This window comes from Corvus hawaiiensis, chromosome 18 (assembly GCF_020740725.1).
Source record: "Corvus hawaiiensis isolate bCorHaw1 chromosome 18, bCorHaw1.pri.cur, whole genome shotgun sequence".
NCBI classification, from domain to species: domain Eukaryota; kingdom Metazoa; phylum Chordata; class Aves; order Passeriformes; family Corvidae; genus Corvus; species Corvus hawaiiensis.
Genome location: NC_063230.1, coordinates 7,043,718 through 7,066,070, shown reverse-complemented (window position 1 = coordinate 7,066,070; position 22,353 = coordinate 7,043,718). Strand labels below are relative to the sequence as shown.

The 22,353-nt window shown below is 45.9% G+C and overlaps 2 protein-coding genes and 2 long non-coding RNA genes across 10 annotated transcripts in view; 2 read left to right on the top strand and 2 right to left on the bottom strand.

Annotated features, from left to right (window-relative positions):
* Positions 1-326: 326 nt before the first annotated feature.
* SDF2L1 (stromal cell derived factor 2 like 1) lies at positions 327-4,064 on the bottom strand. Its single transcript, XM_048323050.1, has 3 exons — positions 3,838-4,064; positions 2,920-3,116; positions 327-1,703 (listed from the first exon to the last, which is right to left on the bottom strand). The coding sequence occupies exons 1-3, from the start codon at positions 4,004-4,006 to the stop codon at positions 1,425-1,427; spliced, it is 645 nt and encodes a 214-aa protein (XP_048179007.1). The 5' UTR covers positions 4,007-4,064; the 3' UTR covers positions 327-1,424.
* A 301-nt stretch (positions 4,065-4,365) lies between these two features.
* On the top strand, positions 4,366-11,547 carry LOC125335124. The gene is made up of 3 exons (XR_007207350.1): positions 4,366-4,422; positions 7,469-7,687; positions 11,476-11,547. It is a non-coding gene; the product is annotated as an uncharacterized LOC125335124 (long non-coding RNA).
* LOC125335123 lies at positions 7,582-14,361 on the bottom strand. 4 transcript variants are annotated; one of them, XR_007207349.1, is made up of 3 exons: positions 13,736-14,335; positions 10,733-11,571; positions 7,582-7,665 (listed from the first exon to the last, which is right to left on the bottom strand). It is a non-coding gene; the product is annotated as an uncharacterized LOC125335123 (long non-coding RNA). The 4 variants fall into 4 exon arrangements; XR_007207346.1 differs by lacking the exon at positions 7,582-7,665 and having other exon boundaries at positions 7,774-11,571; positions 13,736-14,361; XR_007207348.1 differs by lacking the exon at positions 7,582-7,665 and having other exon boundaries at positions 7,774-11,571; positions 13,747-14,361.
* YDJC (YdjC chitooligosaccharide deacetylase homolog) overlaps positions 12,110-22,353 on the top strand; it is a 30,669-nt gene continuing 20,425 nt past the window's right edge. The window contains exons 1-4 of one of the 4 annotated variants that reach the window (XM_048322444.1): positions 12,110-12,315; positions 12,930-13,102; positions 20,933-21,092; positions 21,801-21,900. In XM_048322444.1, coding sequence (XP_048178401.1) covers positions 12,945-13,102; positions 20,933-21,092; positions 21,801-21,900 — 418 coding nt within the window. In that variant the 5' untranslated portion in view covers positions 12,110-12,315; positions 12,930-12,944. Of the gene's footprint in view, positions 12,316-12,590; positions 12,850-12,929; positions 13,103-20,932; positions 21,093-21,800; positions 21,901-22,353 lie in introns of those variants that run through there. The other 3 variants (XM_048322441.1, XM_048322443.1, XM_048322442.1) reach the window with 3 other exon arrangements.

Here is a 22,353-nt window from a genome sequence, read left to right as displayed (position 1 = left end):
CAGGGTACGGGGGATCTTCCCTAGTAGGAAACTCTTAAATAAAACCTGGAGCCAGCCTGGACAGCACTCCTGCACGAGGTGCACCCAGCAGCCAGTGGATTTGTAAAGCTGAACTCAATTGCCTGCTGCACCCTCCCAACACAACACCAACACTGCAGCTCCTGACTGGAGCTGTAAGAGCAATAAATCAGTTTCCTGCTTCTTTAACTGATTGACTAATGAGCACCATAATCAGTAAACTATTTACACATGGAAACAAGAATACGCGAATATTCTGACTTTTCTCACTCATTTGGTAAGCTTTTCATTTGAAACAAAATCGCAAATATATGGCATTTTGAATTTTAATCAGTATTTCCAGTAACACTATGTAAAAAACACACTGAAGAATTAGTTTCTCTTTTCACAGAGGAACACAGAAATTCTGAACTTGTTCAATGAAGATTCCTTGCTAGCACTCCAGTGCATACCAATCTGTCAGAAATCCGTGACCAAACCATTGTCTCAGATTTTTTTTGCTCTTCTAGATTCACACATAAAAAACCCCACATAGGCATACACCTCACTATTTATTCACCTGGATTGTCATACTGATCTTGCAGAGTGACACAGAAGTAAGCCAAATTCAACTGTTCCTTTGCACCATAAGAAACTTTATAAAATTCTAGTATTAATTAAGCAAGCAGCAGTTTTCTGCACCTGTTCATAGAGCAGAGCAGCCTTACCAATGGACAATCAGCTGTACGACCAAAACCAGAACACCTGAATTTCTCGGATGAAGGGAAAATATTACAATTTTGTCTTCTTATTCCAACATACACAATATTTTCAAGTCTTCCAATACAATACAGAATGAAACTCTCATAAGATATTGGATGCAATTTTCAAATGGATACTTTTTTTTAAACTCAAAGACTAAACAGCTGACTGCAAGTCATTCAAAAGATAGCATGTTTCAGAATAATTTTTCCCTTTCTAGACTCAATCCATCTCCTCATCAATAACGTTCTTTCACTAGGAAGTAGAAATCGGTTTCCAAATATTTAATTATAGTTGGAAAAAGATTACAAAATACAAAGTTTTATTGTACTTGAGACTAGAGAAAAGTATTACTTTCATTTTTCCATTTCCTTCAAATTCGAGAAAAAGTAACAACCAAACAAATGACAACAAAAACTAACAGATACATGAACTAGTTTCACCAATAAAGCTTGGAAATTCAGAAAGGATTTCACCAAATAAATGTCAGTGGCTGAACCTGGCAGAAGCCATTCCTCACAGAAGTGCTGCATTCCTAGAATGAACTAATGCCCTTCAGTAATACAGAAAATCAGTCACTCAGGCAAGGCAGGACTTAGAAGAGACCAAGGATTAGCATCTCCGAACACTGGAGTCAAACGAAGCCTTTTGGATCCCGTGTCAATTCAGAGCTCATCATGCTTTGCAGGGTCCAGACTGGGTTTGATGAAGACTCCCTCCATGGCTTTCCAATAGTTGTGGTGGTTGGCAGCAGGCATGCCATGAACTTCCCGCTGACCTCTAATGGGGTGGCCGTACTGCTCCCCCGTGATGGACAGGAACACCTCAGTCCCCACGTGCTTGAAGCGCACGGCATCCTCCCGCTCCCAGTAAGTCCCACTGCACTGCACAATCCAGAAATCCAGGTCATCTCCTTCGCCATCATCCCCAAAGGCACTTACTTCCTGTTAGAGACACAAGCTTCCTGAAGTGAGAGTGTAAGCAAACACCTCCAGGACACACACATATCAACCACAGACTCAACAGAGTTTAAAGACAAGGATGGGGAAAGAAGAAATGCTGTTGTTTTGCTTTGTCAACAGTCACCAAAGCCAGAAGCAGTAAGGTTCTACCACTAAAATCTGAACACAAAGTGCCAACAAACTCCAACCTGTAATCTGAGCAAAAAGTGCCAAAAAAACCCCAAACAAAACAAAACCCAACAATGACAGTTGAACATTCTTACATTAATGACAATATATGAAGTGTCTACACTGAAAAATGAAACCCAAGGGGAAGTTTTAGAGTCAATCTTTTCCTTAAATAATTCTTTTGAAATGTTATTTTTTCATCACTTTTTAAAATAATCAGGTTATCTAGACACCCTACACAGAGCTGGACCTTATTGGTTCAGCCACTTTACTCATGGTGAAAGAAAAACCTTTTCCACAAAGAGTCAGATCTTCCAAGTTTGAATGTAACAACCTATCTACATGGCCTGATGAAAGACTGACATGAATAACAACAAAAATCTTCCAACAATTGCATTATTTAAGAGAGATTTTCAATCTTGGAGAAGTATTTGTTCAAGGAGAAGACTGGGGCTGAATTACAGTTAGAAACTACACTCTTCTAGATATGTACAAAACTATAAATAAATATGATTGCAAGAGCAGATTCGGTTTTCCTTTGGAAGGAGGACAGATAAATAAGAACAATGAAATGAAATAGAGATAGCAAGAAGATAACTGGGACTAAGAGACTGGATCACCAAGGAATTTGGACATAGGAATGCCTAGAGTTATAAGACATGATTAGTTGTCTTGCTCTAGAGCAATCTTCACAATGTTGAGGGAGATACTCAATCTCCTGCATCTTGAAACACCAAACATTTCAGAACAGTCTTCCCAGTAGCAATGGTGCAGAAAAACAAAATGCAGATTTGTTAAAATTACTGTGAAATACCAATACTGGCACATACTAATTTTTACCTCTGTCAAGAACTGAAATACACAATTTCAAGATGCAGAAAAGCATATACTTGAATCTGGGTATGCACAGACATACTGCTTCTGGCAGCTGGTACCCAAGTCTGATTCTCCAAAAACACGAGTAACTGGAGAGACTATTGTCAACAGCATGCACTATTTATACAAAAGCTTAAGATTTAAACCAACTCACTTGGTTATTGGAGAGTGGTGATGGGAAGTGATGAGTGTGCAGATTTTTCCCCGTGTTAACATGGGTAAGTCGTATGGCTTGCCCACATTTCACTGGTGTCCCACGCTGGCAACTGCTGTCACTCTTCCCACGGATCCGCCAGTAGCTGTTGGCATCATCTGAAGCTTCAACTCCTGTCACTGACTGCTGCCCACTTCCTGTTTGAATAGAATTAAATGACACAAGACTTATCCCACCTCCCCAATTCAAAAAGACATGAAAGAACTAAAGAAATTTGCTTTAATGTTCTCATGCCTTCATGTTTACAAGTTGCTTAATTCTCACAGTCCACTTACCGACTGCAAAGGTAATGCAGGTACCAAATAATCTTTCAGAGGGAAGCAGTGAAACAGTGTGTTAGCAGATGCAAACTGTCAAAGTTCATGGTGAACACACAAAAAAACCTGATCCACGACAGGTACTATTCACACCATCCCACCTTTATCAAAAATACTACCAAGGTCTTTGTGTCCCCAAACAGACCAACACCCTCGTTGCCAGAACAGACACTGGGAAGGTACAGCTGAGGCCCTTGACACTGAACAGGGCTTACCTCAGGGACAAGGGCAAAGCATCCCTGTCACATCCCGACTCCAGGGCCCACAGCGCAGCTGACACGCCTTCCAGTCCCGCAGGCCTCAGCATCCTCCTGCCCCTGCCATGTCTCCAGCGCACCCCTACACCCCATCCCTGGCCTGCCGCTTGCCTCTGCACCAAGGACACGAACCTCGGGAAGCTCCAACTTCCTCCTCCTTCCCCGCCACCCTCACTGCCTGCCCACCCCCGCCATTTCCCTGCCAGGCACCGCCTGTCCCCCTCCCCGCTTCCTCGCTCCTCTCACAGCCCGTGCCCCACGCTCCTCGGTCGGGCCCTGCTCACCGGAGCCGTACTTGACCTCGTGCGAGTGGAGTCGCACGCTGTGGCGGGTGTTGAGCAGTTTCAGCACCGAGCCGCAAGTCACAGCGCCCGGCGCCGGCTCCCTGCCGTGGCACAGCCCGGGCAGCAGCGCTAGGAGCAGCAGCGGGAAGAGGCGGCGGCCACCCCGCATCGCGCCGCACCCGACCGACCCCGCCGCCCCCCTCAGCCCGGCCGCCACTGCCGCCCTCAGCGCGGCGCTTCCGCTCCCCCGCGCGGGCCCGCCGACCGCCCCGCCCACCGCCGCACTCAGCCAATCCCCGCCCGCCCCCCGCGCCGCCGCGCACCCCCATTGGGCTACGGCGAACAGGCACGGGGAGAAATGGCCAATCAGAGTCCTGAGCGTGGCTGTCCCCAGGGGAGGACGCGAAGGAGAACTGCGGGCGCTGCTCCCTCACGGGGCAGGGCCGGGGCTGCGCTGCCGCCGCCCCCGGGCGCCTTCGCCCCCGGGCCCGGAGTGGAGGCACCTGCGGCTGCCGGGCACCCCCGGGGCAGCGCTGACACGACTCTGCGGTTTGCCCTTGCTGAGAACGTAGGAGGAGAGGTCAGGTGTGTCGCTGCTGCCCTCTCGTCTAACGTAGTCTGGGGTGTATGGAAAGTTATAGCCAAGTCAGGCTGAGGGGTTGTTAAAAGGCCTTGGGGGAAAACGTGTTGTGGGTAGGACTGTTCAATTATCATCAGAGCCTGGAAAGGACAAATGTCCTCACAGCGAGAGCCGTGCCAGAGACAAACCGGGTCTGAGGTCACAGCCCAGGTAGGGGCAGTGTTTAGACACAGCCTCGGGGAGCCGCAGTTGGCGCTGTCAGGTCAATCAGCCCCTGCTGTTCCATTCAGGCCACTTCTAGCTCAGAGCTGGCAGGCGGCACAGTTAGGTCTGCTCCTCCCTGCAATTCTGACTCTTAGAATGGAGTAAATATCTACCCATTTTGGAGATTTACGGAGATAAGTAGCACAGTGTTGAAAAGCAAAGGGAATTCATGTTTGTGAAGTGACTTGGATGATAATACATCACAGCTCCAGTAATTTCTGGATTATATTAGAGCTTGTAATTATAGGGCATAAACACTTCACAAAGAAGAACTAACAATGGTTGCTGTAACATTAAGCTGTAGCAACAACGTAACATCTTTGCTTTTGGATCCCAAAATTTGCCTTCTGTGCTTCAGTCTCTTGCAAAGTTCTTATAACAAAGAGATTATTAAGTTCTAGTTTGTAGAAAAAACACCTGCATAAATTAACATACGTACTGTCCTTTATTGCATACATATTGTCCTTTATTGAAGAAATACTCCCCACCCCCCCCAGAAGAAAATCTCAATAAGGGGCAGCCATGGACAAAGGACACTTGAACTCCTACATAGTTCAATAGCTTTTTCCTCTGAAACTGCTCGTAAGATTCACACATGTACCACATCACAGCCTTATGTGAGTCCCACATAACACTGTGAAGAATGCAATGTAATTCAAAAGAGCAAAAGATTTTGATCTTCTTAGTGGCAAGGAGACAGGTAGAAGGAGGGCTCCTGTCTTGGGACTCAAATCTTTGTAATAATGGTATTTTGTCCTTGCAACAGCAAAGAACTGAAACACTGCACTTGATATTACAGGATGATTTAGAAAGCACATTAGCGTTGCTGGGTAGTGCAAACATCATAAGATGCTCAGGTGACTCTCTCTTCCACCAGTCCTGAAGCTGCAAGGCTTTTTCCTGCCCATGTGATACCACTCAATTGAATGGTTAGTTTTTTTGTGGTAGCTTTGGCCCATTTTCCATAGCTGTAGCTACATTTAAGAAAAATCTCTTACTTAAATGCCAGGTCAGCATTAAAACAAGCTCAAGTACTTAACTCAGTCACATACATATGTGTCTATACACATACACACACACACAGAGTGTGCTTTTCTCAGGACTAAAAACTCATTTCCTAGTGCTGGAAGTATAAAGGTCTACTCACAGAAAAGCAAAAAATCCCCCACTGATAGTCAATTGTCATATTTTTATGTCATTCTAAGCAGCCTTGCTGTTCTAACGAAGACAACAGCTCACATTTGCTTCTGTTGTTATAACTGGGGAAAAACCAGATGTCTGTGGTTGCCATTTTAGCCGTGGAAAATCAATCATATGGGGCTTTAGCTGGCACCTGTCTATCTTTCTGGGAGGTCGCTCAGTCTCAGTGCATTTAATGCCGTTTACATGGTGCTCCCTACAATGCTTTTCTGTCCCACTTTAGAAACATAATTGGGTTAGAACGGTTGCCATCAAAGAGCCCATCAATGCCAAACACCCATGGCAATTAACAATCACCTCATTGCGACAGGGCCCTCTATTGTTTCTGGTAGATTGCTGTAAGCGCCAGGTAAATTGCCTCAGAAATTATGTGGCTTCACATTGGTCATGGGAACATCAGGGTTTTTTTATAGGAACCTCTTTATGATTCTTGTTTATACACACAAACAAAATAATTCAACAGTGCTGTAAAAGGGGAGAATGTAGAATGTAACTACGAAGCCTTCAATCACTTAATCTGCTCTCCCCTCCCCAATCCTTGTGCACAATTGATTTTCAAGCATTTTGGAAAGTCCTACCATTTCCACTCAGGTGCAGCTGTAGGTACAACCTGGCCCTCCCTGAAAAAATGATTGAGATTCCTGCTTTTAGCATGCAAGAATGAAAAATCTGTGGCACAAGAAAATTTCAGAGGGTGTATGCTGACCCAAAGCAACAGATTATAGAAAAGGGATATAGTTTTTATGCTGCCCTTTGTTTAAGATGCTTCAAACTTTCTGTTTGCTTTTCATGGCTAGAGCAGTTACTGACAACTAAGGTAGCAGAGCTGGCAACTCCTGGGTGTAGTCTGCACCCCAAAAAGCACTGGTGCATCTTTTGGCATAGACAGCCCTTGGTTTATGGGGAGCACTGCAGCAACCCTGCGTTCTTTCTCAGACCAACACAAACTGTAGGCAAAACAGACAGGGACACTTCTGAAACCATTAGTACCTGATACAGAAACAAGTCCACATGAGCTCTTCCACTGGCTTTTCTCTGCATCTGGTCCCTTCTCTGATATCAATAAAGATGAACTGTACTGAATTCAAGAGAGTAATTGTAGACAATAAGGTCTGCAAAGATTCTGTGCTTTTTTCTGTCTCCTTCTTTCACTCCACACTGAGGAATAGCTGGTTATAAACCTCACTTCAGATGAAGCATTTATCTCCACTGGCATGCCTTACAACAGAGCTCTTCCAACTGTGACCCCTAAGCCTCATACAAACAGTGAACAGGAGTAATAATGATAAAATGCTCCCACCCGGGGAGAAATCGAAGTGACAAAAAATAGCTTGCCAAAAATTTATAGAATTCCAGCATCTTATCACTCAGCCTAAGTTGTTTAAGGACTAGATTACCAAAATAATTTGCTTAGATTTTTGCATTCAGTAAATATAAACAATGTAAGAATAAACAGAGTAAGTAAATAAGCAGAAGAGATTTACAAAAAAAAGTATTGATGAATACATACATGCATATTTAAATTGAAGGTCTTTTCATCTGGGGGAGAAAAGTTGACGTTTTTTAATTGCTGTCTTCTATTTCTAGTCTTGGAGGTAGAGGGGATTTCCTGGGAAGTTCTGCAGAGTCCTGGCAATCTGTGTCCATCATTGTCTCCATCTCTCAGCCACTCTCCTGACTGATGCTTGTCCTTCAAGAGCGGGGGATCTCCCCTCAGAACGCCAAAGGAATTAATCTGCCTTTCCATTCAATCAACTGAGATTTTTCACGTGTTTTCAGTGATGCTGAGAGGTGACAACAATCACTGTAAGTGATCTGCCAGATTAATTTGCATGTGTAGTGACACTGCTGAGGTGTTCCCGAAGTTTGCATTAATTCCTTTTTTTTTTTTCCTTAACATAAGGACCTGCCTCTGATATCTTTAATTCATTTTAATGACTCCTTATCAACATCTGTAAAAATCAGGCTCAGACTTAACTCTGGTTTTTTTTAGACAGTGTAAATTGAAGCTGAGGAAGTTATTTAGAATTTGTAGGCATGGACTGGAATTGTTGTTTTGATGACTAGCTTCTATTTTAGAATAAGAATGTAAAAATACAATGTATGTTACATCAGTTCAGGCAGCTTTTAAAATAACTTAGTTCTTCAAGGGATTTTAAAAACCTGTAGACATCTGTTTCAGTGGTAGGTAAATATGAATGTAATTCTGAAAATTCCACTGAACATTTATGCATCTTTTATATAACCTGCCCTTTTCTCACCTCAATAGAGATAATTTCCTCAAGGAACCTTTATCATAAATACCAAGAAATGAACTCCAGATAGTATAATAACTTTCAGAGAGGTCAAACTGAATTCCTGATGCAATCAAACAGTTCATGGAATCAGATAGTGTAGGTTAAGCTATTAACGTGTACAGTTAAACAGTACCTATTTTGGACCCATCATTTAATTGTCTAGGAGAAATATCCCCCATCTCAACTCTTTTTTGACCAGGTGCCTTTGTATATTTAATAGACCTCAACATCAGGAAAAGAGGCATCTGGAAAAGGAATGTGCAGGCTTTACATCATGTCAACCCCAGTTAGAAGGCACAGATGCTGTAGCTTAGTTCATATAGTTCATATTCAAATATAAATTTTTGCCATACATTAGACACTGAAGGAAATACAGCAGAGAGAAAATAATCCTCTGAAAAAAGGGAGAATGGATTAAAATTCATTGCCAATGAGGCACAGCACCGCCAAGGACCAGAGACCTGCTGTGTGCAGCAGGAAGGATTTGAGTTTGGTGCTTTTAACAGTCCTTCATAATTCAATGCTGAGTGTCAGGTTAATGTCACAATGCCAGATTTTGCCTTTCAGCCACCTTGCTAGGACCACACACCTTGCCAAGTACTGGCATTATTTTGTGCTGGTGTTAATTCAGGTATTTCAGACACTGGTGAGGGAAGGTGACAGGTACTGCCTGGCTGTGTCACATGGTAAGCAGGGAAGCCTTTCACTCTTAGCAGATGTATCCCAGAGTTTGGGGATTTCAACCCTTTTGGATGCAAGATGGACGAAGCTGTTCTATGGATGAAAAACTGTAGTTTAAACATTTCTACAGAAGCCACTGAACTTCAAAGATTTAGACTAAATCTTTGAGGCTGGGACAGAGAAAAAAATGTTTACATCCTTCATTTTAAAAATGGATTTTACTTTGTCTCATTTCAATGCCTTTTACAATTCACACTTTCAACAAAATTTCATGCAAGGAAAAGACAAACCAAGTCCTACTGTGCTACCATTGTAATCCCAAATGAACTAACTAGCTGCAGCCAAGGGAACAAGAAAAAGAAAACACATTTTTTATGTCAACGTGTAAACAGACGCCTTGTTGGAAGCAGTAATTGTTGGAAAACACTTTTGTGAAATACAGGAAACTCGAAATTTGCTACTGAATAACTCAAAGTTCAGGGAAAGAAATTCAAGCTCAAAAGCAGTGAAGCACTTGAGGATGGTGGGAGCCCCTACTGGCTTTTGCAGCTGAGGTAGGGCTGTGTTTTGTTTTAGTTAAGCTGGAAGATGCAGCCTCTGCTTAGTCCATGTCTTGGCTTATGCAGCTCCACCAGAAATATTGGCCAGTGTTCCTGTCTTCAATGCAGAGGAAAGACTATCCAGAGGGAGCTTGCCTTGCCTTTCAGCTCGAGGTTGAATTTGTAAGGGCCTTTCCCCTCTGGGCTCTGTGGGGGTCAGCTCAAGGGCTGTCTTGGCAGCCAGCTGTGTATGCAGGCTGCAGAGGGAGCACTGCTGCTATCTAAGGGGATGTGGCACAGGGGCAAGATTTGCTTGCTGGGCAATGTTTGCTTCCAGTCACAGGAAGGACAGCTGGATAAACAGGTATGAAATCAGGAAAGAAAAGCCTCTAGGAAGTGCATTAAATATTTAAGAAGGATGTTACCATTAATAGCATTAAATGCATACTAAGGTTAAGAAGGCTGAGAAGCCAAGCTTTGTCTAAGATTCTTATGTAGTGCCTCTCACCTGTGTAGAGGCAGGGAGCACTGACAGTTCTAGAAAGAGGAAAAAAACCCCAGAGTTTGCATTGGCAAGGACAGGAGGTACTTACTTTATGATTCATTACATTATTTCAGAGTTGTGCTGACTTCAGCTGTTATAGTAACAGCACTCATCAGTAAGTGAAGCCTCTTGGCTGTGACGTTCATTTCCCAGAAGGGGAAGCAAGTAGCAGTTGCACAAATATCCCCTCTGAAATACCAAGGGCACTGGAAGCCTTTACAGAACATCAAAAACTTTTCTGTAACAGAGCCATACGGCTATCAAATGACAGAAAAGCTCACAGGAATTGCCTCAATGAAGATTTAGCAAGTTGTCTACAGCATTTTAGCATGATTTGTTTTGAATTTCATTTTGTATAATTTTTTTCTAAGAGAAAATGTCACTGAAGAGGCAGAAGGCTGTCTCCAGCTCTCACCATCATTTCCAGTAGTCAGTGTTCATTTTACATGAACAGGGAAGGGCAAGAAAGAGTAAGAAAGTGACAAACAGCTGATGTCCACTATCGATGGACAGCAGAAGTCTCCCATGCTCCCAGTCTTCCAATGCTGCCCATTTCAAGGCCTTTACGGAGACCACAGCCTAGGAACCAAATTCTCCCATGAATAATATTGCTGCCACCCATTCTGCTTTTATTTTTCTCCTTCAAATTATCCAAATAAACTTACAAATTATCATCCAAAACTTAGCTGCCCCTCAAATCGCCCTCAGTCTAACAGAAACAAAGTTCTGTAGCAGTTTGCTACATGGACTGCAACTGATGAGAGCCTAAAGATAACAGGGCTAAACCTACCTCAATTCAGTGATTCCAAATTCCTTGTTAGGAGACAGATCTGGAAAACCACTGCTTCCACAGGTGTTCATTCCCCCACACAGTTGTTTCAAACTTTAGCTCCAAAGTGTGAGAACAGTGGCATTTCCTCTGCTGAAGTGTGCTTCTATGTCTCCAAAGTGATGGTTCTTCCTTTCCTGAGGACAGTCAGTCTCTGGCTGTGCCTACAAGTCATGTCCTTGACTTTGGGGCATGGGCACACCAGCTGTCTTTTAGGAATTGAACTCTGCTGAAAAAAGGAGACACCTGGAGGCTTTGGTTTCTTTATATATTCTTTGTACAGGAATTAAGCAGCAGGATAGTCAGTCAATTCTCACAGAAACAACCCTTAAAGCCTTTTCCAACCCATTTCACTCCAGCTGCTCTTCCAAGAAGCCCGTGCTTGGCTTGACAGCTGTGTCTTCACTTACCTCCATGCTGGCACAGGTTCAGAGGTGGAAATCACCATCTGCAATCATCCATGCAGGAGTCCTAGTCCCACTGTGATCCCTGCTTCCTGGAACAAATTAGCAGCAAACACCAAGGCAGCTACCCTGGATCCATGGATATGTTACCATGACACTTTCTGAGTTGCCACTCTCCCTACCCAAACATGAGTTTGGTTTTCCTCCTCCAATGTCAGAAGTAGGGGAATGTTTTGTGATTATATTACAGACCAAGAAGGGGGTTGTTCTGCTTTGATAGAATGTCATCCTCTTCCACAGGTAAAAAACGCAGGCTGACAGTATCTTCCATTCTCCAATTCTCAGCTGAGTACTTGACACTTTCACTTTCATTCTGGTAGATCCAGAATAGCTTTTCTGCAATAAGAAAAAGCAGTTCAATGCCAGGACAAACAAGATTTTACATGCAGCCTGATGGAGAACTGGCTGACATCCAGCACTGAATGACAGCATATTAGAAGCTGCCCTTCGTGAAACTCTCGTCTGTTCTCCCTGGTGCTCTCCAGCCCAACACCGAGAGCCATGGGACCTCCTGGCCAGGGTTTGCTGCCCTGTGGCTCTGAAGTCAGACTGAGTGCACACTGCCAGCAAGCCAAGGCGGGGGAAAACAAGCAAGTGGCTACTGTGACCGTCACTGATTGCAGGATTACATATCCATGGCATCGTTGGAATCATCAGTTTTGCGCTGAAGCCAGCACAGAGCACGAACTGAATTGCTTGTACCACCCTCAGCCAAAGGCGGGTCTCACCTCGGGAGTCTGGAGCAGAGACGGCCACAGAGAGCGGCACGGGTCCACACCGGGGCCGGGCCGTACCGGGCCGTGCGGCGCTGCGGGCCGCCGCCGCCAGGGGCCGCCGGCGGAGCCGCCCCGGTGCTCGTCGCGCTCGGAGGCGCCGGCGCTGCGGCGGGGCCGCTCCGTGCTCGGCTCGCCGCGGGGAGCTCCCGCCTGGGGCCGCTCGGCAGCGCGGGCAGGGGGATGCGCGGCGGGGCGGCGCGGGCACAGCTCCGCCACCGGGGCCAGCGTCCCCCCCGGGGCAGCGGCGGCCGCGGCCGCCCACACCTGGCGGCGGCCCTGGGACCGGGATCGGGCCGGAGCGGAGGTACGCACTGCCCCGGGCGCGGGAGGGAGGCTGGCGGGTCCCCTGCGCCCCCGCCGCAGCGGGAGAGCAGGGCCGGGCCCCTGGAGGCCGCTCCAGTCCCGCTTCTCCCCGGGGACACGGCCCGCACCCGCTCCGGCCGCGCCGGATGGGGCCGGGGATCGGTGACCTCAAAGACGTCACGGCTGCGGGGTTGCCTCAGGTGATCCGCACCCGTGCCATTTCACTGCGTGCCGCGGGCGAGGGTGTGCCCGGGAATGGAATCTGAACCCCTGACGCACCCTCGGTCAATTAAATCATCCCACCAAGTCCCTGACCTTTCGTACCCTCCTCATCCCCAGAGGTACAAATTGCACGCAAGGGTTTCCCCCGCAGGGGAAGGCAAGGTTGGTGCTTTCAGGTAGGAGCAGGGAGGGACGGTGTGAGCCCGGCGGCCACACGCAAATCCGGCCACTGTGCGAGCTGCGAGACAGCGGCGGGCTGAGGTGGAGCAGGAGGAGTTAGTCAGGGGCTGAGTCACGACTGGGTTCGCCCCCGGTAAGCCTGTCTTTTCCTGCTTGCCTGTGATCTGCAGACTGCTGATTGTTCCGATTTAACCTCCTTTACTTTTTTGCCAGGGATGACATCTAAGGATGCTTCAGGTGAAGCTAATAGTAACTGGAGATGACTTTGGCTATTGTCCTCGGAGAAACCAAGGCATCGTGGACTGTTTCCTGGCTGGTGCGATATCTAACGTGTCCCTTCTAGTCAACGGAAGTGCTGCAGCAGATGCAGCCAAATTGGCAAGGAGGTAAGCTACTTTCTTTAGCTCCGTTGTGGACAGCCTCCACAAAAAACCAACCCTGGAAAATTTAGAATTTTGTAGCCCCAGAATAAACACTGTATCACTGCTCAGGCTGGTATAAGAAAGCTGTATTCAGACACACTTAGTAAGACTCTTCATAGTAAAACCAGTGATCTGCCAACCAATACCCATAATGGTCTTTCTCTAGTTTAGCCACTGTGTCTTTTTTCCCCCTCAGGATAGGAAGGCACTTCCACTATTTGACTGGTAGAATTTGGGTTTTTTATACTTTCTCCTTCCGCACTCCTAAAGGATGCGTCATCGGAATGAAAGTGCACATTATATATTCAGACCAATCTGCTACCCCTAAAACTATTAGAGAATAAAAGCGCAAGTCTTTAAATCTCATTTAATTTGATCCATTTTACCCAGGCTGAACACAAGGTCAGCCAGGCTCCTTGCAGAATCAGGGAAAGGTATGATTCTGCAAAGGCTTATTTATAAATCTGGGCAGTGGAAATCCTGATTTTTTTTTTCTACCCCATAAACCTTTTTATAAAAGCACATTAATATTTCTATTAATTCTACGCTTGATAAACACATCTGTAAAAAATGCATACGTAAAGAAAGGGATAATACCTTGTACCTACCACCTTTACTTCTTCACCAACTTCAGAGGCTGCTGGCACAGTTAGCTCTGCAGCAGATCAAATGCTATGTGGCAGTCTCATGGACTAGTCCAGCAAATCCTTTAATAGGAAGCATTATTTGTATTTGGGAGATAAAACCCAGCTAATGCTGTGGGCAGGCACTTGGAAGCAGGAGTATATCCTGAAAGAGAGAACATCAGGATTGAGAAACAATTTAGGAAAGCAGAAAAGGAAAGGAGCTGTACTGCTGCTAAATAAACTGAGACCTTAAGCTTCAAATGCAGCTGCTGTGGGGGAGAGCTTCATGAGAGTCCTGCAGTCCTTGTTCTCATTGAGCATCTCTCCTCACTTTGCTATGGTTTTAAGGGTACTTGAAAATTGCTTGTAGCTTCTTTGGTGTAGGGTAGCAGAAGAAAGCCAGGGTGTTAGTGGCAATCTGGTCTGTAAAAAGGCTAGAGATTCCACACAAACATCGAGGGAGGAACTGCCTGGGAATGAAAAGGGGAGGGGCACAACACCACTGAGATTCCTAAAATCCTATTAGTAAATGAAACAGAAAACACAGAGAAAGCCAGCACATCTCTCAGACACAGAGGCACTGTGAAACCCTTTAAACCCCAGTGATCTGGTAATGTTGTCAGCTATTTTAGCCACGGTCTTTAGCAGGCTTTTAAAATAGAATCCACCTGGCCTCATTTCCATAGCCAGGAAGTAGGCCATGTAATCAGGGGTTTAAAAAGCATATTTGAATCCAGGTCATGACACTTGTGCTGGCAGCTGATACAGGTTTGAAAAGACAGGTTGGAGGGCAGGGGACAGCAGAGGCTGCAGCCTGCTGCTACAATTTGATTTTTTTTTTTTGGTGGGGGGAGTGGGGCAGAATGTAATTTTGAATTGTCAATGTGAATGAAATGCATTTAAATCTATTCCTGAGCATATAAGCAGGGCGACTTTGGGAACATCTGTCAGCACTGAAGATCAGCAGCCCAGGTTCTACAGTTCTTCATTTGTGTAACTCTCTGCAGGTGTGTTCAGCCCTACCCAGACATGGGGGGGAGCATTAGTAGGTGTGAAGAAGAGGGTTACTCAGGTTCAATGCAAGCCCTTCAGCTGCTGCTAATTGGCACCTGTGTGTGTAAACAAACTCCTGTGTCACCCCTGAGATATTTGTTCATGTTACAAAAGCTGATTCAAACTCTTTCTACGCAGATGACAAATAGGTCAGACTTACTAGAAATGTCATTGAGCTCTCCTCATCTTGTGGCGCAAAAAGGGGAAAGTATCACTTGCTTGACTGTCTTGCCACTATTATTCCCTCTTTCCCCTGCTTGGTGTCATCTCCCATCCCACTGTAAATATTGAGGCTTTTTATTTTATGGGATGGAAGTCTACCTATTTTTTTTTCCTCCCCATGTTTTTCTTCCCCTATTCAGCCTTGACCACTGGCATAAGCAGGAAGGGTGGATCTATCCCCAGCTGAAAGAAGAGCCTTGAAGCAAGTAGTTTGTCCTTTCCTGGGGCACATTCCAGTGCTGTGGAATTTGGCCTTACACACAGGTGGTGCCAGGATTGTCAGTGATGGACTGCTTCTATGGCTGCTTGATAAACTGTCTCTGACATGATTGCTTGTCACTGCAAGTCTTTAGCTCTCACTCCTCACCTGGTTTTCAGTTAACTGGACACAGGCAGAGCTAATTAATAAGCAGACAACTTTTCCTTCCTAAGCACCTCACACTGCCCTACAATGTTAGGACTCAGCATCCTTCAGAAAGGAGCACAGTTCCTCTGAAATGTCTTTCTTCCTTTCATTTTCACAATAATTCTGTAGTTTCTGAGTATACCATCTGTTGCCCTGAGTCTTGATTAGAAGCCTTGGCAGACATGTGATGATAGTCAGCAGATCTTTGTATCAGCTCTAACACAAGCCAACTGCAGAACAGCAGAACCAGGTAGTAAAAGATACACCTTCCTTTACATTCAGGCTCAGGATCTTGGGCTTTCCTCATTCACTGTCACAACTGGGCTGAAAGAAGGGGCACACTCATTTCTGGCAACAGAGAGATTTCAGCAGAGTCCTGATCCATCACCAAATGACAAACCTATTGATAGCATCTGCCAGAGCAAAACATAACCAGAGCAGCAGGTGGGAGAACAGACTGCCATTGTGGGTTGAGGGTTTTTTCAGTAACTCAAAACTTTTCTATTTATGTGGTCTCCACTGACTCTGATTTCCTGCTTATCCGTATAATATAATCTTAATTTTCTACTTAATAGGCCCTACCTTGAAGTCAAACAGACTTCCTGGTGATTATTCCAGAGCCTTTCCCAGAAACTAGAAGGGTTATTTTGTAACCTTAAATGAAGAGATGCCTTAATTTTTCCTGAGAAGGATGGAGATAGAAATAGAGTCACCTAAGACAGTTTTCTGCCATATCCCCCACCCCTTCCCTTTATATCAAACAGCTCAGGTATCACTGAGCCTTAGGACCCTTTTCCATTTGTTTGTGTCCAGATAGCTTATGAAAAGTGACGTATTTTAGAACACAATCTCAGTCTTCCTGGGTATTTTTTTGCAGTTTAAATACTGAACATCAGCTGAAGCCCCCACAACATCTGGGTACAGTTAATGGAAGAATTTTAAAAAGCCACATTTAATTGCTCCCTATGTTTTCACTTCCTTTCCCATCAACACTAATTGCAAAATGTGTGTGTAGATAGTGACTTAATTCTGACCCTCCCAGTCAACATCTGACTAATTTAGAAATCTGTCATGCTTTCTCATCATCCTTTTGTTTGACTGTTAATCACACAGCAGACAGTTCCACTGCTGAACTGTTTGGCTAGGGGTGGGACCCAATCTGAAGCCTAACACTAGAATCCCAGATCATATTGACTTTACTGGCAATAGTCCATTTTACTGACGTAAGGCTACAGACACAGGAGCTGCACTTGATACAAAGATGTAATTACAACAGAAACTCGGGTCCCTAAGCTGTGTTACAGCACCAGTTCTTAACACTGCGGAGGCTTAAGAGCATTTCTGGCAGAAGAAATAGGTTCTTAGCAGTCATAGAGCAAGAAAAGATGCTATTTGATGAAAGACAGATATTACTGAATGGTAAAAGTGTGTGTGAGGAAGTATGCAGAAGCCAACATGAGGAAACTGAGAAGTGCATGTTTTTGCTCAAAGCCTTGCTTTGTCTGGCTTCAGACACTTGGGTGTTCATGGAAGCTGGATGTTTATATGTAGATATTTACATGAGGCTCTGACTTGGGTCACCCTTGGGCTGAAACCTGATGATCAGCAATTTCCTGGATGATACAAATAGGATGTTGAAGGTGGGATCTGTTTACCTGTCCAGGGAAAGGGTAAAGTGCCATGCTTATGCCAGGGCATGTAACCTTCAGCAAGGCAATTGGGACTGTGCTTGGCAAATCTCATAATTCCCACAGCTATTCCTACTCCCAGGAATACACAGAGTCCCATGGCATGGCCAGGCAGGACCCAGGACACTGTTACTCATCCACCAAACTCAGAGTGACTCGGTGTAGTAACCATCTCCAGGGTCCCTTTGCTGCCAAGGATGTGAATGAACAGGGATGGCAGCTGCACATTGCCTCAGCAGAGACATTTGTTCAGAGCACTCGTGTGGCAGAACAAGCAACTACGTGAAAAGGAAGCAGTCTAAGCAGTTTAACTGCTTGTATTTCCTCTCTCTTTGATAACTGGGCTGGGCCTGCTGACTCAGAAATCTTTCCAGGGTGAATTCCTTCTTGCTCCTTGTAGCACTTGTTGTAAGGATATTTCCTCCTGCACAAGCCTCTCCTTTTTTTCCTCCCACCTCTACAGGGAATGGTGAGAAGAGAACCACAGAGGTAACAGCCAACTGTCAGTGCAGATAGCTCACTAGTGGATTAACCTCAGTGGCCTGAACCTCTTCTCCATAAACTCCCAGGCAGCTCAGTCTAATGATGCCCCTGCTGTAGGAGCACACACCTGTAGCTACTGTCCTGTGGCTTTAACAGGAGTGAACTGAACCCCTGTGCTAAATCCTGCTTCACATCTCTGCACTCCCTGTGGCACTGGGACAGACTTGCAAACATAGACAGGGGCCTCTCCAAACAGATTGGAAGGGTCACTGCTGCTTAAAAGAGTCACCAAAAAGGATTTAGAGACACCAAGTAGATTCTTCACATCATTTTGTTTTGACAATGGGAGCTGTATGCAGAAACTAAACTGTTGCCTGAAGCCCAACGCCAATCCTTTTATTTTGCATATTGTGTGAACAATTAGCAGTTCATGACCAGCAGTGGCCACCAGGGCTCACCCTGTCCCGCCTGGAAATGGCTTGGGTAGAGCAGCGGGGATGAGGCCAAACCCACAACAGCTGAGCTCTGGTCCCAGGGCAGCATCACATGCTATATAAGCTGCTTGAGCTGCTGGTCTTAGCATCAGTATTTCAGCCAATAAATTAGCAGATATTTTACAGTCTTTTGAAAGATATGGGCAACTACAAAGTTGTTGCTTTCTTTTTGTTGTTGTTTCTGTAGCAGAAACAATCATACCCACTCTGAAAAATGGGTCCTTTCAGGATATTCCTGCACCTTGACTTTTCTCCCTGCTAGCTTGCAGTAGAACTCTGCTGTACCCACTGAACTGTCCTCCTTCCCATATCCTTACAACCTTCCCCTCATGCCTTCCTTGGTGCACCTCCCACAAATGAATATTTCTAAACAAGTTTCTCATGTGTGGCATTTTGAATTTTTTTTTTCAGTGCTGTATCTCAGAGCCATTAAACACAAGCAATTCCTCTCCAGACGCCTCAGCATGCGCAGTCTGTCCAGGCAGGACTGACTCCACGAGAAAACTAGTAAGATATTCAGCTGGTGTTAGGCAGAGCTCTGAAACATGCTCTAATGTTACAGTCAGGGTCTCCTCTTACCCGAGGACAAGGCCAGCTCTCTCTGCACTTCCACATTCTGCACATTCCCCAGCTCTGGGGCTGGGTTTGGCTCTGGTAAGGAGCTGCTCTCATGTTCCCCAGTGCAGCCCTTGGCTCCTTGGTGTCCCACACCTGTCAGAAGGACTTGCCTTCTCCTGGAAATAGCTTCCCTCACAGCATTTGAGGCATTGCACAATTGGAGGCAGTTCATTTGATGCTTCTGCGAGACAACACTGAGAGGCTCAGCTGTTCATTTCTTGCCCTCCCACAACACATGAGAAAGAGAGTACTCAACAGAAAAAGTCCATCTGCTGATTCATGGTAACACATGTATCCTTTTTTTCTTGCAAACAGCACTGGCAGTGGTACAAATAATACTTCAGCTGATGCAGTCAAGAGCTTCCCAGAGACAGGATAAAGATTCTGGGGTGGACTTCTAAAAGAAAACCATAAGAAAACCACAGGCTTCCCATCTGTCTTTGGGCTCATGCAGGGTGCTCAGCAGGTCACAGGATGGAGGGGAAGCCCTCCTGCCACAGTACCCTTTCTGCACTGTAGCTGCCTCCTGCCCTGCCCTGCAGCCTGTCACTCCCAGTGACACACCTTCCACTTCTTGTGTTAGCCAGGAGTTGGTGTGCTCAGGCCCCAGCTACAATGAACATTTAACATCAGTGAAACAACCAGGCCCTGCTGTACAGAAATCACCAGATCAGAAAAGCCAGAGAGGACCTTTCTCCAAAAGCTGTTTTGCTCTGTTAAACAAACATTTGAGCTGCTTAATCACACACTGGACTCATTTTGTTCCACAGAGCTGTGCATACAACTTGGCTCCTAATGTTTATATCTTTGAGAAGTAGTATCTAGCAACTGTCTGCACCATCTACCTGGATCAAGACATGGAAGAGCCAGGAAAAAAGGACTTTCAGTCCTGCAAGGGCCAAAGCCTTAGGACCTGAAGGAGCTAAATGACTCTGACTTGGTCTAATCCATCCACAGTCCTGTCTCCAGTGAGTTGGTGCTTCATTAGTCAGCCTCAGATGTCAGACGGAATGGGAAGATCTCAGTTTTCCACACTTTGCCTAGATGGAGATTGTTTTTGTTTTCTCCTTGTGGTACAAGGGCTGTACCAGGGACAGACCACACCTAGTTCTAGGAGCTCCTTGCAAAAGTTCCAAGAAGAATTTAAAGCATCACAGACTTGTTGCCTTGAAATTCACTCTGCACCATGGCTCAGACTGGGCAGCACAGACAGAATATTGCAGTCCTGTCATCCACTGACTGGGTCAGCCAGAGGCCACGGGTTGTCTTGGAAAAAGTTTCAAAGCATCATTTTGGCTACTGATTCTGAGGATTTCCAGAAATGCTAATGAAACCCAGCACAAATCCAAGCATGCACAAGTCCTGTTCTCATAGGGGAATCCACAGCACAGACCAAGAAGGAAACACCAGCACCCTGCTAAGCCCTGTGGCTGAGGGGAGCTCTGCAGCCACACCAGCTCCATGGTTCCTTTTTTTTTTTTTTTTTAATGTTACAGAGTGCAACTGGTTAATCAATCACCAATCCTTCAGCTGTGCCAGGGAGATGCTGCTCTGTACAGCTCAGTCTTGTCACTCACGGAGTGATTGCTTCAGTAGACAGAAGCCTGGCCACTGCAGGCAATTCCAGCTGCAGCCCCTTGGACCAGGAAACCCTTAAACTCAGACAGTATTTACACCTATAGCCTGTGCTGTTGCCATAACAGCTTCCTTGGGCACTGTTTATATATAAATGACTGGATTCTACTTAAGGGCAGCTTTAGGAGTCATCAGGTAAAACTCAGATGTCTCACAAATGTATCATCTTTAACAGGGTGTACAACTCAAGGGGAAACCTAGCAAGGGCTAAGGAAGTGCTTTAGGAAAGGCTGCAAGGTCTGGATTTTTCAATTAGCTACCAGTGACTGCAGTTACTGGAGTCACAGCAATTAGCCCAAGATACCTTGTGCTGTGAGCCAGAGTGGGAGCAAGTTTTGGGGGCACTCACAGGCTGGCCCTGGCAGAGTGCACAGGGTGGTTACCTGGAGATGTCCTGCTCTGGCTGGGGTCACTCTGCTATCCTTTCTAGCAAAGCAGAGATACAAAGGTGTACTCCAGTGAGTACAGCAACACCTCTAAGATCCGTCTAGTTCTTACACTTAAATCTCCCCCTCTTTGATCACAGTAAAGGAGGTGCAAAGCTTAGCAGATATTTAATTCTGTTACAGACACAACATCCCAATAGGCCTGCATGCCAACCTCTCCGAGGGCTCCCCTGTATGTGAGGTGCTCAAGACAAACTCTTCTTTGCTCAACCAAGATGGATTCTTCCATGGAAAAATGGGATTCAGAACAGCTCTATCAAAAGGTCTCCTGAATATGTCAGAGGTAGGTGAAAGCCACATACAGCTGTACAACTTGCCTTCCTGATACAAATCAGCCTGCATTTATCCCAGCACAGAACAGCTGAGGACCTTTCCCAGGTCCCAGCTGTGAGTAGGCTTAGAGATGAATCCTGCCTGTGCAGCTTGAGCTGGCTTTTAGGTCCTGGGCCTCATTCTGCCAAAGGCTCTGCAGCCTTTGAGAACACATTCCTCCCTGATTCAGTGCCTGCATACACTGTTAACTATTTATCTGAGGAGGCAAAAGGGGCATTGGAGCAGGTATTTGCAAGGAACCTAGAGATCAGTAAAGAGCAAATTACAGAAAAGTCTTAAGTAGGCACCAGGCTTTTCATCGGCTTGTGATAGGTTTTGATTCTCTAGGGAGATGGCTGGTTTTGCCCCATGAGCAAGGATGAACATGTCCAGGTGGTCAAAACTGCATTAGTTTTAAACAGAAATGGGTGTTCAAATATCCTATGTATCTAGAACATCCCAGTATCAGCACCATCCCCATAAGCAGTACCACAAAGAGCCTCGTGCCCAGGGGAGGCTCTGGGCAGCCCAGCAATGCTGCACATCCCTGTACAACCACAGCACCTGGTGCTTCGCAGAGCCAGGGCCCAACTCCTGCCCAGTGAGGTCCCAGCAGCCCCATCACTCACCTGCTCTCAGCCTCTGCCAGGGCTTGCTTTGACCCTTTTCTGCTGCACAGGTGAAGCAGGAGCTAAAGGCCCAGGTGGAGCTGTTCCATGAGCTGACAGGTCACCTACCTCCTCACATGGATGGGCACCAGCACGTCCATGTTCTCCCAGGTAAGAAGGAAATCCTCCCAGCACCAAGCAGGTGAGAGGGTGGGCTCAGAGGGGACTCCCCCTGCCACAGCTCCATGTATGGGCAATAAACTCCACCATGAGACACCTGCTGGCAGTTTGAATGTTCCCACCTGACCCCACAGTCCTGCCCAGACCCAAACTCGCTGCTTGGAGCCCTGGGTCTTCCCATAGCCAACACCAGGGCATTAATGGCACAAATGGCCCAGGTTCCACCTTTTCCTTCAAGGAACAATAATTCTCCTCAGCATTCTTATTCCATGTTCTCACCCAGACTGAAGGAGGAAGACCAAAGCCAGCAGCAGACTGGCCAGTTTAAACTGGAATGTTGGAGCTTGCAATAGCTGGTGGCTCTTTCAGATGCTATAAGAACCCCATCCTGTCTGTTGTGTTCTGACCCCAGTCCCTGCCTGCAGTTCCCACCTTTAGAGACGA

Bases quoted from the DNA above. Each gene is read 5' to 3' on its own strand.
- SDF2L1 (XM_048323050.1), bottom strand. From the start codon at position 4,006: ATGCGGGGTGGCCGCCGCCTCTTCCCGCTGCTGCTCCTAGCGCTGCTG. The intron at 3,117-3,837 runs GTGAGCAGGGCC...CTATTCAAACAG, and splicing joins CGAGGTCAAGTACGGCTCCG to GAAGTGGGCAGCAGTCAGTG. The intron at 1,704-2,919 runs GTGAGTTGGTTT...TGTCTCTAACAG, and splicing joins CACCACTCTCCAATAACCAA to GAAGTAAGTGCCTTTGGGGA.